General features: G+C 40.9%; 1 protein-coding gene across 3 annotated transcripts in view; it reads right to left on the reverse strand.

Annotated features, from left to right (window-relative positions):
* The window catches only part of CLIC5 (chloride intracellular channel 5), a 78,921-nt gene that overhangs the window by 21,657 nt on the left and 42,978 nt on the right, over positions 1-14,286 (reverse strand). For all 3 annotated transcript variants that reach the window (XM_054819221.1, XM_054819219.1, XM_054819222.1), the window contains 3 exons: positions 4,982-5,091; positions 4,526-4,651; positions 3,071-3,177 (listed from right to left, as the gene is read on the reverse strand). In XM_054819221.1, the coding sequence (XP_054675196.1) occupies positions 3,071-3,177; positions 4,526-4,651; positions 4,982-5,091 (343 nt within the window). The remainder of the gene's footprint in view (positions 1-3,070; positions 3,178-4,525; positions 4,652-4,981; positions 5,092-14,286) is intronic.

Genomic DNA, 14,286 nt, shown 5'->3' on the forward strand with positions numbered 1-14,286 from the left:
CTTTTCTGCAACAATGTAATAGCCACAGGCTGTAGTAAGAGCTCATGTTACGTAGACCGCATGATCTCTGCTACACCAGTACGCTACGAAGAATGATCATATATAATTACACCTAACCCACACTTCTCGCAGATAGAGATAGGCTGATGCTACAAATTCCCAGCCTGATATCCCACACATTAATGAGTTCACCTCCCTGACTCCCAAGTTCAGGGAAAATAATTTAAACGACCTGATACTTGGTGCTTTAGCTTACTCGGTATTCAACAATCTCCTATTCCCAATCAAAAGAAATTAAAAGTATTTTTATATACTGGTCTGGGTTCCCTGTTCTGTTTTTGATTTATTAACAAGTCTTTTTCTATTTGTGTATTTTGATTATGTGCATCTGATGTGCTGGTTAATGTTATCTCTGGTGTGGCTTTCCAGATTAACCCAAGCACTTGAGTCAGCTGGAACTAAGAGCCAACATAGAGGATGACTATGAGACACCTTTATTTGAGAGCTGGGGTGTATAGAAACTGCTTAAGATAACCACAAGCAGCAATCGCTGTTTTTTCTGGATCTTACCTGCTCACACGGAGACAGGGAAAGGCATATTCTCCTAAGTAATTACATTTTAATTTAAAAAATATTTTTTATTACTACAGAACTATACACAACTACTTCTGCTGTTGTACAGGGAGGAAAAGGCATCAGAACCTGCTTGCAAAGCAGCATGTATAGCATCAGGGTTAGAGCACCAGATCCCTTTCCGATTAGTGTTGCAATTTTTAAAAATACCAATCAAAAAGAAAGAAGTTAATTAGGAAATACGTATACAGTGGTGCTGTCCTTTCCTTTTTGCACATAGTCTTTTCACTGCTCAAGCGATCTAGCACAACTACCTTTTAATTAATGCATTATCTGCCATCCAAATCAGCCTTCAGAATAACTGCTGTAGATTCAGATTAACTGGATAGGAAAGTGGGTAAAATGTCCCTGGGATAAGGGAAAAGCTATTCTTGCTCAGCCCTTGAAAACTGAAAGTCAATTACTCTGCTGAAATTGAGGTCTACTTCCCACATGGCATAAGTCTGCACTGATAGTCCCAAGGACTCCGAGGTCCTCAGATGCTTTACTCTGCTGATAGAAAGAACATGTAGGTACTACTGATACTCTGCTCATCTCTGCTTTGTTCTCCTTGCACTGCAGCACTCCAGCTGTAAGAAATTAAGCTAAAAGCTTTTCTCTACTTCAAAGGGGAAAGTTGAGTAGCAGTATGTTCAGACATTCCAACGTGTCTGCATATCACAAGAGCATGAACCAGCGAACTAAACGGAGTGAGGACTTGCACGGAACAAAGTTTTTTGTTCTCCTGCAATTTAACATCTCTTTTCTCTATAACCTTGGTGTGCTCAATTGCCGTTGAGAAGGATTTTCCTTTTATTATCAAGAGTACCTAAACCAAGAGTTTGTTAGGCAGAGCTAGGGAAAGCTCCCATTAATCACACTGCAGCTAGTAAAACTGTGGAGACACGGTCACGAGCACTTTGCGGGGTTAGCTTCGTTATCTCACAGTAGCGGATATCCGACCTTGAATTCCAGCTCTGGTTATGGCCAGATGCAGACACCTCTAGTGCAGCCATTTATTACGGGTAGAGCTGCCAGCCCTTATGAGTCCAGGGATTCGCATACTGCAGAGTCACTGAGAAGCGACGCGCTGGGATTATGCATGTGGGCATATACCCGTGGCTCTTTTAGAATGCAAGGGGCAGCACAGTTGAATTTAAGATTTACAGTTGTGGAGCAGACCATAAAAATTCCTTGTAAATGGCCAAGATATTTTCACCGTAACATCTATTCAGTCTAACTCTTAATTTATCTTCCTTTTACAACTTCCTACAGAGGTTAGCTGAGCATCCCATTAGCATTAGACAAAAAAAATAACTTTTTAGCATCCCTGAGAAGTGAAGCACTGTAATTATTTCCTTCTGTTAACAACACAGAAATATTACAGAGCAGATTGTTATCTGACATAAATCATCATTTACCCATTTTCATCTCATGGGTCAGCCCCAGGCAATGAAATATAATCACACAGATGAAATCTGTGGCAGAGCTGGAACCTGAAAAAAATCTAGTCTTTTCTGAATGATACAATATGAGCGCGTGGTGTTTAACATGCCTTAGGTCTCTGTCTGTGAAACTAGTGATATGAGGTAAGATGTACATCAGTGAGTGACTGCAATCTTCTACTTGATCATTTCAAGGGATATGGCAGTGTAAATCCATTAACTTTCATGGAGCAACAGGAGCTCAGACTGGCTGAAGTCTTGCCTCTCTGAGGGGAAAGGAATGGGGAGAAAAGCAATTTCATTACAAAGACAATGTAGGATGCGTGTAAATACGCACGGCATCCAGCTTCAGGAGGGTATTTCTTTTGACACACAAATGTGAGGGGAAGTCTGGAGGTTACAGAGTGCAATTAAATTTCTTAAAGCCATTTCTTTCATTTAATTACTTTATGTTTAATGTCTTGACATAACTCAGTTTATATGAGTTAAATTAGCTATAACAGCGTAACATAATCATGAGATAAGTGGGCCAAGAGTCTGATGGCCACTCCTAGCAAATTATGAAGGGTCAGGGCATGGCTTGCTCTCACGCAGTCATTCACTACTAAATTTTTAGTACTAGCACGGTTTTGGGTCCAGTCAACACACACTTCTCTAAGCAGTGCCTGGGCAGAGTGGAGGCGATAGCACAGGCCACCAGTCACTTCCAGTAAGCAGTATGGGATGCTGTTCTGGTGAGGGAGCTGGGCTGTATGGACAGGGCGCCATGTCATGGCAGTTGGTAACAGGGCTACTGAATGCTCTGTTGCCTGTTTTATTTACTAGCATAGATGTAGTTAATTCAACTGTGGACATGTGAATTGAGTCCACTGAACCTACCGTCTCAGGTTGATCAGCAATGGTACCTGATGTCATATGAACAGAGTTTACAATAAAATGATGGGAGAATGGCAAAATGATTCCCTTTCTAAGCACACAAACTCCCTGGCACATTTGGTAATGATCCTACTCACCAGCATTATCCTGCTGTTTGGTATTTTTGATGTATGCAGAAAATTTGGAGAAGATATCGATTCCAGCAGTGTTTGATTCCCGGTGTTTAGCAGCCAGCTTGGGGTACCTGAAAAGGGAGAAGCAGCGTGGAGAGTAACATCTTGTTACCAGCAACATAGCGGTGGATTACAAATACGATTTACAAGAAGAAAGAAAAAAGCCCTGTACAAGGAGCTGCAATTAACACTGCCGTTTATCTCAAAACAACAGCTTGGCAAGTCCCTCTTAATAATATCTGTGTCTGTCAAGGCAGGCATTTGGATAGTTACACAAGGATGGCTTCGTGACAAAGGTAATTGCACTGGTGCTTCATGTGACCATGATCCAAGATACAGTGGCCTTGAATAAGAAAGAAGCCTAAATTTCCAGAAAGGTGCAGGGGAGTTTGGCAGCCAGCTCCCTCTATTATGAATGGCAGTCGTGGCTAATTCCTTACGCTGAAAATGTACTCCAGGATGTAATAGCAAGGCATGTTAGCAATACCCAGGTGAAGGAACATAAAGTTTTCAGTCTCTGAATTGTTTTTTATAGACATCTGGTGCAAAGGGATATATCGATTTGAAAGACCAACACAAACTAATGATTCCTGCTGATTTCAGTGGTCTTGGACCAGAGTACAGAAAATTTAAATATCTGATCCCTCACCTTAGGACTAGCCTATAGGTGCTGATTCAGTTGGAGGTAAAATACTCCACAAGGAACCGAGTCAATTTTCATTGATTCTTAGATTTTAAGGTCCAAAACACAAGCCAACAATTTTTTCCCCATTATCCTTGTATTAAGTCCAAAATGTTTGACTAACTAAGGCATATCTGGTGAATCTGAAGCTTTCCGTGGTAGCTTGATCCAATGGTTAATCATCCATACTGAAAAAATCTATGCCTTGTTTCTAATCTGAATTAGTTTGGTTATAACTTCTAGTCATGGGCTCTTGTCATTTCTTGACTAGAATAATGAGCACTTTTCTGCCTCCAGGGCCTCTCGTACTCTGTAATCAGTTCCCCTTCCAACCTTTCTAATGCACCATACAGTTCAGAAACCTCCAGTTATTCGCTGTGAAATGCTTTTTCTGGCACAGATGTTTTGTGTGGCAATTCTCGGCATCTATTCCAAGTTATTTTTAGCTTTGTAAATTGTGGACACCAGACCCCTGCAAAATTTTTCTACTGTTGGTCTCCTTAATTCTGCATACAAGGGCATCCTGAAATGTGTACAGAGAAAACATTCTGCAGTTATTAGTCATACAAGTAACCTTCACACATGGAAGTCATCTCACTGAAGCCAGCAAGTTTCATAAATAAATATTACTCCTGTAAGTAAAGATTGTAGGAGGGAGTGCTTTTTAGGAACTCCTCTTAGGACATCTTTCATTCCTAGGAAATGGAATATTGACTGAAAAAATCCCAAGTTCTTACTTTGGAGGTGCAAGAATCTCTTCCAAGAATTCCTCAATCTTGTTAACATCTGTCTTAACTTCTCCATTAAAAGTCAAGAAAGGTGGGTGGGTCCCAGGAGCCAGATTGTGTAGGTCAGCTGGCTTTCTGCAGAGAGAGAAAAAGTCATGAAATCACTAATCTTTATAATCAGGGAGTTGCACAGATATTTATAGTTCCTACAAAATCAGTTTCCCCTCTCTTTTTTTTTTTTCTGTAGCTTGTGGTTAGAAGACTTTGAAACTACCCCAAGCACCCTGTTTAATATAAAAACATTCCACCAGTGGAAAAAAAACCCCAAACCTGAATCCCAACTATTTTGGTGTGCACCACAGACTCTTTAGGCCAGATTCAAATCTGATTGATCTTGGGAGGGCCTTTCTATAGGGCAAACATTGGATCATATAACTATTTTGAATTAAACTGAACAATTTTTACCTTTTCAGGTCAACAGTGGTGACGTTGAACACAACTCCTTTGAGCCACAGGATCATGAAGAGACGCTGGGAGAATGGGCAGTTCCCAATGCTTTCTCCATCTATACCAGCCTGAGGGGTAGAAAGAGAGGAAAAATAGAGTTCAGACACATTAGTCACCTCCCTCAAGATGGAAAAGTGGATGCTGAAATAAAAATAACTAGTTCAAAAATAACCGTCAGTGCCTGTTATTTAATATAGTTTATCATCCACACAAGAATAGAGCTACTCCAGGATGCAGCCTTCATCAGGAGCTTGAGGAAGCAACCTGGTGCCTCTCTAGATGGCAGCTCTGGGTAAAGGAGATGTGTCCCTTGCTGCACCATCCAGGAGACTATATATTCTTTCAATTACTTTCATCCCTATAGGACTGCCTGCTTTATGGACGTACTATAACACTCAGGACAGGTTTTCTGCTCCATTTAAGCCAATGAACTGCAGCTTGTATCAGCTCAAGATCTGCTTCACCGTTTTACCAGCCAAAATGTGGATTTTCAGATCTAGATTTAAACCCAAGCACTCCAGACATTCACTCATTCTTGTTCACATCCAGTAAAGCAACAGCCTCAGACACAAACAACCAGATCCAGACAGAAATCTCCATCGGAATCCTTCCAAAGTTCAAGGCAGATTTCAGCCACCGCATTCAGTCTGTTCCTATCACTAGTACCTAATGAGTTGCCTACAAACCACTACAAAACAATAAAAACCTGCTAGTGTTAGCATTGAGGAAACAGCCTGTTTTTTCCTCTAAAAATTTATGGTCATGCAAATTCTGACTTTGAGCCATGGAGGGATACAAATAACACCAGCTGAACTGAGCCAAAGCTGCATCCAAGGACAACATCCTTCTACAATAATTATGCTTGCGGCCAAAGCTTTCAGGACGATAATGGTTTTGATAGATTTCCATTTTAATTTGTGGTACCATTGTGTTTAAAAGATTCTTATAATCCTGGTGAAGCAACCAACCTTCCGGTGTTGACCCACATGGGTTGCATAACTATTTTATGCACACAGTGTGTGTCCAAAAAAGACTGATGAAAGAGCTAAGCAAATACATGCCCTTTTCCTTTGGAGAAAAATATTATATTATTCTGTTTGTTCTCATAAATTTTATCTTATTAATATTGAAGCTGTGAGGTAGCATTTCTCCATCTTGAAGAAGGAATCACTTCTATTTATTGCAGTTCTATGAAACGTTCACAACACAACTAGAAACATTTTGAGACGTGTCCAGTTGCTATACATTCAGGCCTTGCATGTGAAATATTTAGCGGAAGGATTTTCTGGTGGGCGTCATGAATCTTTCTCATGTCTTGAACACAGCTTTTGGTGATTCTGGGTTTAAAAACAAATTCAAGATTTCCCATCCACCAAAATATGGAGAGAGTGTGGATTCAAGACTTGAAGACAACGTGTTGTAAAGTTTAGGGCTATGTAAAGACACAGAACAAACACTCAGAATCTAGAGGTATTTGTATACGGTGGTATAGTTTGGCTGCACTTTTACCTGAAATTATGGATCTGCAACATGCCTGGCACATGGCATATGCAAGAACCAGCAGATAAAGTGGGTGGAAGAGTGGTATGGCATGAGGATGAGCAAGAGAAGATGCATTTTTCCCATCTGCCTGAGATGTGAGCGGACTAGTTTTGCAAAATTCTTTTAATTAAATAGTTAGCTCTTTTCTGCAAGTTTCAGGGCAAACCAATGACAATGTGATCATAGGAATACCAAGCACCACCATATTGCATGCAATAACTACTGCAAAGTCACATTTGTTGTTTTGGCTTTGGCTTGTTGCCAAGAACTTTTAACTTCTTACCCTTCCTGAAAAGAGGCAAATGCTATAAGAGAAAACAGCGATATGACACCAAATTTCCCCTTGGCTTTTTCACCATCTCAATCATAATGATATCCTTCATAATGGAGTTGGCCAACTGAGTCTACAAACCATATATTACAAACCTAAAATTTGAAGAAAAACAGATTGATGACTGAATTAGAGGGCAAAAAAACCTGCAGACAGAAGGACTGACTCTCATCTTACCTCCTCTGGATTTACTTTGGCTTATAACTCCATTGAGTCTGATTCACTCTTCACCTGACTCCCTTCAAAGTGAGTGTAAAACCTTGGTTTGCCAAGTTCTGCAAATACTTTGCGAGAGGCGTCTTGTCTCACAATAATGTGCAAAGCTCCAGCCTTCCTGCAGGTCTCCATCCTGCATGGAGGCAATCTCCTGCATGTCCTCATCACCCACTTCTTGTGCTGCAAGTTAACAATGTCACCTTTTTCAGGAAAGAGACTCAGGGAGACCATTTGCCTGCTCTCTAATTATATATTCCCATATGAAGGTTAAGGTTTAGCCAGATCTGCATCTTTTTACATGTTCTCCATCCTGCAAGGCAATCCTCAAGACCAGAGAGGATTGTTGGGGGAACAAAACAGATGAATGGCAATGAAGACACAGAAGTGATGGGTCATGTGAGGTTAAGGGATGCAGAAGTCATTTGGGACAGCAAAAAGATGCAGAGTATGGAAGAAATAAGATTCACTTAGACGTCAAAATTAAAATTAATTGTGGAGGTCAATCGAGGCCTCCAACAGCCCCAAATGGTCAAAATATCTTCCCGATATTTCCAAAAGAGTGGGAAACATTAATTGCTAGAGACACATTGAGAATAGACAGAGGAAATTCCAGAAACGAAAGATAAACTAAAGAAAAAATATGGTATGATCTCTGTTCAATGCTCCTGAATCTGGAAGCCAGGCTCATGATTTGGGTGGAGTCTGATTCATGGGTTTTGATCTCATGTGACTGGTATAACTGAAAACGCTACCACAAATCACAAGGCGAAGTGGTGACAGAGGAGGGAACAGAATCAAAATCTCCCCAGCAACACAATTTATCCATTAAATTCAGCTCTTTTTCTGCAGAAATTATAGGCAAGGCTCTGTCAGTTTTATGAATCCTTTCTCATTGCTTCTAACAGCAGTCAGTAATTCAGTGTTCAGCACTCAGAAAGAGCAAAACCTTAGTAGGTAATAACTTCAAAGGCTTATCAGAGTGTCTCAAGATCCCTTGTGAAGTCTATTAACTACCAGGAGGAGATGAGGAAGAACAGAGAACCTCCCAGGCTTAGTCACTCTTAGCTTCAAAGAAAAACAGCTTGCTTAAAGCACCCTGGTAGTGCCTAAATACAAGCCTATTGTGTGTTTGTCCAAGGTTAAGGGCTCAGAAATGCAGGAATTAAATAATACCTTCATCAAGATCAAGACTCAAACAGTGGATGGAAAGAAAAGCACACATAATTGACAAGCTGGAGAAACACCATTTATCCCTGCTGCTATTCACAAACGAGCACAAAAGCTTTCTCACGTAGCTTCCCTGAAGCACAGCAAAAGTGATCAACCACTTACAAAAAGGAGCAAGCTGGGGATATATGTGCTCTTCCTGCCAGTAACGCTGGATATTCCTGATTTAATGATTGCAACTAGGGTTAGACTTGAGGCTTTGTGGGCACTAGGATCAAGGAAACCGAGTTTTTATAGCGCCCTGTAACTCCCAAAGCTGTGAAAGGGTTTCAGAGCTGCCTTCTCCTGCAGATGAGCAGTCCCTCCTGTTCCCTATGGATAGGGATGTCACCTGAAAAGGCAAATTCCCAGAGCGACTGTGGAAGAGTAAAACGGATTGGAAGATTTGCTGGGTGAGACACTTCAGCTGATGCTCGACCCACTGAAGTTTAACTGAGAAGCCTAAGGGAAGGTCTCCTGCGCGGGCAAGGCCAGGATGCACATCCAAAAGATGAATCTGGCCACCTTTCACTTCGACTGAATTCAATGAGTGTCAGAATTTAGGTGGGATGAATGTGGACCCCAGCAACAGAAAAGCCTGGAATCTGTGGAGGCCTAATCGCTAGAGAATTATTTTGCTCCATCTTTGAAACATCGCTTTCTGCTCCCATTGCTTCACACAAACTTATTCTTATTACTTTAGCTACAAAAAAAAAAAAAAAAAAAAAAAGATGCTTTTCTACTTAATCTCCAGCTGTTTAGGTATTTCACACCAACTGATGCAGGGTCCTGCCCTGGAACTTGGTATAATCACATCAGGAAACCCCACTGTGATAACAGCTGCTTGCCTCTATCTGAGCGATGGCAAGAATGAACAAGATGTTCTCCTTTATTATTTATAAGGCGCTCCTCCTTAAATACTTCAGCTATTTTTAATGAAATAATTAAACCTTAAAGATATTTGTGTGCACAAGTGGGGGAAGTACTGACACATTACCAAGGAACAAAATTAAGAGGGTTTCGGGGCGGGGGGGGGGTGGAGAAAAAAAATTTCCATGATTTTATAAGCTTGTGCCAAATATTTTTGTAAAGTAGCGGTAGCACTGAGAGCCTCCAACCACTGCACAGCACAGCTGAACAACGCGAACAGGGAGCTCTTCTCAAGTTCAAGCTACTACTTTGCTATAAATGAAATAACTGGAATAAGCTTCCTTACTTGTTCCAAAAATACTCCAACTGGTACATGCACAGTGACTGCAATGCACACAACTGTATATTATTTTAACTAACCTTAAGGGGGGGAAAAAAAAGCAAGTTTCATTTCCAGTTATTCCCAAAATATAGCAGCTTTAAAGAAATATACCATCATTAATAATGACTAAGCATCTAGCTTAAAAATGGCAGTGCTGGAAAGAGTTGTATATCGGAAAGCACTGTGGTTTTTTCCAGGAAAATAATATATTTGGTTTTATCTATTCTCCTTCTTTCATTTTTCATTGCATTGAGGTCACTCTGCACAATGGTCCACTGTTCTCTTAGACTGTGGGGTAAAGTAGGGAGATATTTTTGATGACACTAAAACACATTTCGTTTTCAAAAGGATTTTAAGAAGTTAGCAAAAGCAGGCAGGCTAATTTACTTCAGTGTTTCCCAGTAACGATTAAGGAGGGATTTCATTTCATCATCCCTACAATCAAAATCTAGACTCACATTACACATGGTTACACCCTCTCTGTTTTAAAATTGGGAAAGCTCCTGCCTTTTGACACTTACTCTCCTTACGCTCAGAACCCAAAGGGGAAGTGAAAATCCTATTCGAAATGCAAAGCAGGCCAGGAAATATCCTATTTATTGTACCATTAAAAAAAAAAAAAATCTGTCTTAGTAATTATACCACACACACAATAGCACAAATCTCCATTGTAGGGAAGAATCATTGGCTGCAACATGACATCAGGCATGCCAAGGTATTGCTTTAGTAAGGATCATTTTTTTCCAGTTTCTCATCTCTTTTCTTTCACAACTTCTCGTCCAAATGTAAAAGCCAGTAAGCTATTTGGAGTGCCACCAACGGAGAGGCAAGCTAAGAAGTGTGTATTCATAGAGCAGCACCGGTAGGTCTCAAGTAAGAAGTAAATCTTGTAGCACAAGTCCTGTGTACCACAGGACACTCTTGTTGACTGTGGCTCCGGTTCAGGAAAGCATTTAAGCATGTGCTGAAATACATCCCAATTCAGAGGAAGTATATGCTTGACTTTAAGCATGTTCTTAAGTCCTGACGATTTCAATGGGACTTAAGCATATACTTAAGTACTTTCCTGAATGGGGGCCTATAACAACAATAATAAATTTGCTGTGCGGCATTTTAACTTCATTGGACTTCTTCCGAGATTTCGTTTTTTAGGAGAAACTCTTAGCAGCAGCCTTCCAAGGGAGGGCAAGATCGAGCAGGACTATATTCCTAAGCACACACACGGAAATGGACCATATGCATATATGTCAAATAAAAATAGAGCATTTGCTAGAAAGGCTGTCAGGGTAGTAACAAAACAGAAAGGAAGTGGTGAAATTCTTTAGCCAGCTCCCCAAAAGCTAGCCAAAATGTTGTCCAAACTTGGCATACGTACAGACGTATATTATAGATGCACATAAGCTAAACTTGGTCTTGCGCTGCCAGCCAATTTGAAGGGAGCTGGCTCGTTACACTCGGTTCAAACCGGCTGAGCAGCACGTCAGTAGAGTTGAGGATCTCCAAGAAGCTGCCCTTGCACTTCTCGGATCTCCGTAATTTTGAGATGCATTTGTTCTCTTGAGACATTCAGGATTTTCAGGAGATGGAATTGCAGGTTGGAGACCCTGTGGGCATCAGTAGTTAAGGCATGATAAATATTTTCTTTGGGTTTTGTAAATCATTATTTTCCAACTTTTATATCCACATGAATGGCAGCACGGGCAGGAAGAGATCAGTCATAGAGGTCAGCTTCTTCCTAAGGATCCTTTCATGATGGCTTGGGATATGTTTGCAGCTAAAGATCCATTGACTCAAGCTGGTCCATTCCCCTGGTGCAGAGCAGATCCATCTGCCATATCAGCTGAGGTCCTGGTGGCAGAATAGCTACATGCATCATCTTGTACAAGTCCTGGTTTTCCTCAAGGGCTTTGCTAGAGCCACTGGCCCCTGTATATGTTCTGCATGAAACATATTTTCCTTTGAAATAAACTTTGTGATGCCTGAGAACTCCCATCAGTCATGCACAGTTTGGATTTAGGAAATTACAGCCTAGTCACAGGTAGACAGACTCAGCGTGTGAAAATGATTCATGCTATTCCATCACCTCTTCTGCTTTCTTAAAGAGCTAAAGGCCCATGACTTGATGAGTATCAACAGAGTAGAAAAGCACAGGCTGGTCTGACACCCTGGACCAAGAAATGATTTTGTTCTCAATTATATTTGTAGATCCCTTACTTACCACTACACCTGTTCAATTTAATGAGAAATTGATAGTAAATAATCAAAGGAAGTAGGAACTATAATGAAACTTTCTACACCAGCAATTCCTGAATTAAGGATGAGACCAAAATATTTTTTTTCGAGGAGACCATGTTCCATCATACTTTGCTGTGAGGAATTTCTGAATACCAAATCTGGCTTTCACATGGTGATACATAGGGGAAAAGCCCCTAGAAGAGTTAGAGTCATTAAGTAACGTCAGTAGTATCACAGAGACAAATCACATCTTTCATTTATAAGGATTCTTTTAATGTCAGCAGAATACTGGCTAAAGGATGGGTGGTAAATGCAGGCTGATGTTTTCAAAGTGGCTAGCAGTTTTAGAATCTGTGACACAATTTGAAGGCAGCTGATTTCTCACAAGTATCAACTCTCCATGCATGGAAAATGAGGCCTTGAGCCACCCAGCAGAAATAGCAGGTTTTAAAAGTCTCAGTAAGAATTTTCTAGATCTGTGCTGGGAGTATTCCTGACTGTGAACTTCTTGACCAACTAGGCAAAAAATTAATATGAGAGTGTTCAAAAAAATATCTCCATTGGAACAATATTCTTTTGAGGACCACATCTGGAATTTGACAAATACCTGGAGGAGATGTGCAAAGGCTTTGGCCATGCCACTTGGGAAATACACCTGGTGTCCTGGTCAGTGGCTCCCCCCCGCTGTCCAGCCGGAGGACGGGCAGGGTGCTGGGACCACGCGAAGCCATAAGAGCACAGGGTCACCACTTGCAGTGTGGCCAGGACTCACGGGGCTCCTGGCTGCCCGGCAGCCCACCCACCAGCCAAAATTTCCTTTCGAAATTACTGAGACTGTTTCAGTTTCCCTCCTCGTGGATACCCACAGCTTCTGTTCAATAACACTGTGAATGTTTTAAAAGGTGTGTTTTAGACTTAGAGCAACTTAGAGCAAAATCTTGAAATTCTTCAAAGCCCAAAATTGCCATTCTCATCACAGGTCTCATTAGCAGATTACGCACAAACTTCTTGTGTTTCTTGACATAGTAGATTGGAAATATATATGTTTCTTTCTTGGCTTGATGGACAAATAACAATCTTCCCTTACACTTCTTTCTGAGCCTTTTCCAACCTGATAAAGTTACTGTGCTTCCATCACTTACCAGTGTCGTGGCACAGGATCCTGTGTACCCACATTAGCCACTGGATGGAACCACAGAGAGCAGCCTTTAAAAACTTTGCTTTTGGGGACCCATCAATAATTCCTTGAGAGTGAGACATCATAGGAAGAAAAAAAGAACTCAAGAAATTATGGATAAATAAGCTTAACATATAGAAAGATACTGGAACAAACGATTAAACAGTAAGTTCAGAAGTATATGTGAAGATGTAAAGTTGGTAAGAAAAGACAATATAGACTTATCAGGAACAAATGACATTAAACCAAGGAAATTGTGTTCTCTGATGGGGTACCCAGCACAGCAGGGAGGAAGAAGCAGCAGGTATCTGACTTCTGTAAGGTTTCTGACTTAAGCTCCAGACCGTATTTTCATAAACGAAGTAGGGACATGGGATCTGTATGAAATCTCTGCAATGTGCTTATATCAGTGGTCGAAAAAATACTTATGGAGTAGTAATAATCAAGTTTTCTGTTAGTCTAGAAACACATAACAAATAGAGGTACCATAACAATCTACAAGACGATGAGTCATATTTAATGTTTCCGTTAGCAAAATGGAAGAAGGAATAGACAGAACCCTCCAAAACTTCCTGACAGCAACGAGCATGGAGAGGTTGTTGCAAGCACAGTATTTCCCAGGAGAGGAACAGACTCCGAAGTGATGCTAAGAAGTTGGAACAAAGTGTCTGAAATCACTTAAATGGAATTTAGGAAAGTAAACCTCAAGGTTTAAGACGTAAGAAGAACAAAATCTAATGTACAAATGAAGGACAGGGGATAGATGGTGAGGCTGCGAGGATGAAGTGAAGGAGGTTTTACGTAAATCACAAACATGAATCATCAGCATATGCGTCTACAAGCAACAGCAACAAGATGATGCGATGTTCTACCGCTAAATAACAGTCCTCAAGCATGTAGAAGACTGTTTTACAAAGCGGATGATGATCCATTGTTGTTTGCGCCCACAGAGGATAGGATTAAGTATTTTGCTTAATTTGCAACGATAAAGCTTGGGGCGGGGGCGGGGGGGGGGGGGAAGGGGGGAGGAAACCCAGTGTAATTATAGGAATAACGAAACACAAAGCAGGCTTTCCAAGGAGGTTGTCTAATCTGCATTAGTGGAGGCTTTGAAGAAATCACACAAAAAAAAGGTTGGTAAAACTGGTCTCATTTTATTTCATCCTGCTGCAGAGCAGAGAGGGTGCATAGGATGTTTCAAACTCCTTTCCAAACATATGTATTAGTGACTCTGACAAAAAAGCTGTTCTTGCTCTCAGTGCTAGACGCTTGGTGGCACAGACTTTCGCTTTGCTCTGACCTGC

Source organism: Grus americana, chromosome 3 (assembly GCF_028858705.1).
Source record: "Grus americana isolate bGruAme1 chromosome 3, bGruAme1.mat, whole genome shotgun sequence".
NCBI lineage: Eukaryota > Metazoa > Chordata > Aves > Gruiformes > Gruidae > Grus > Grus americana.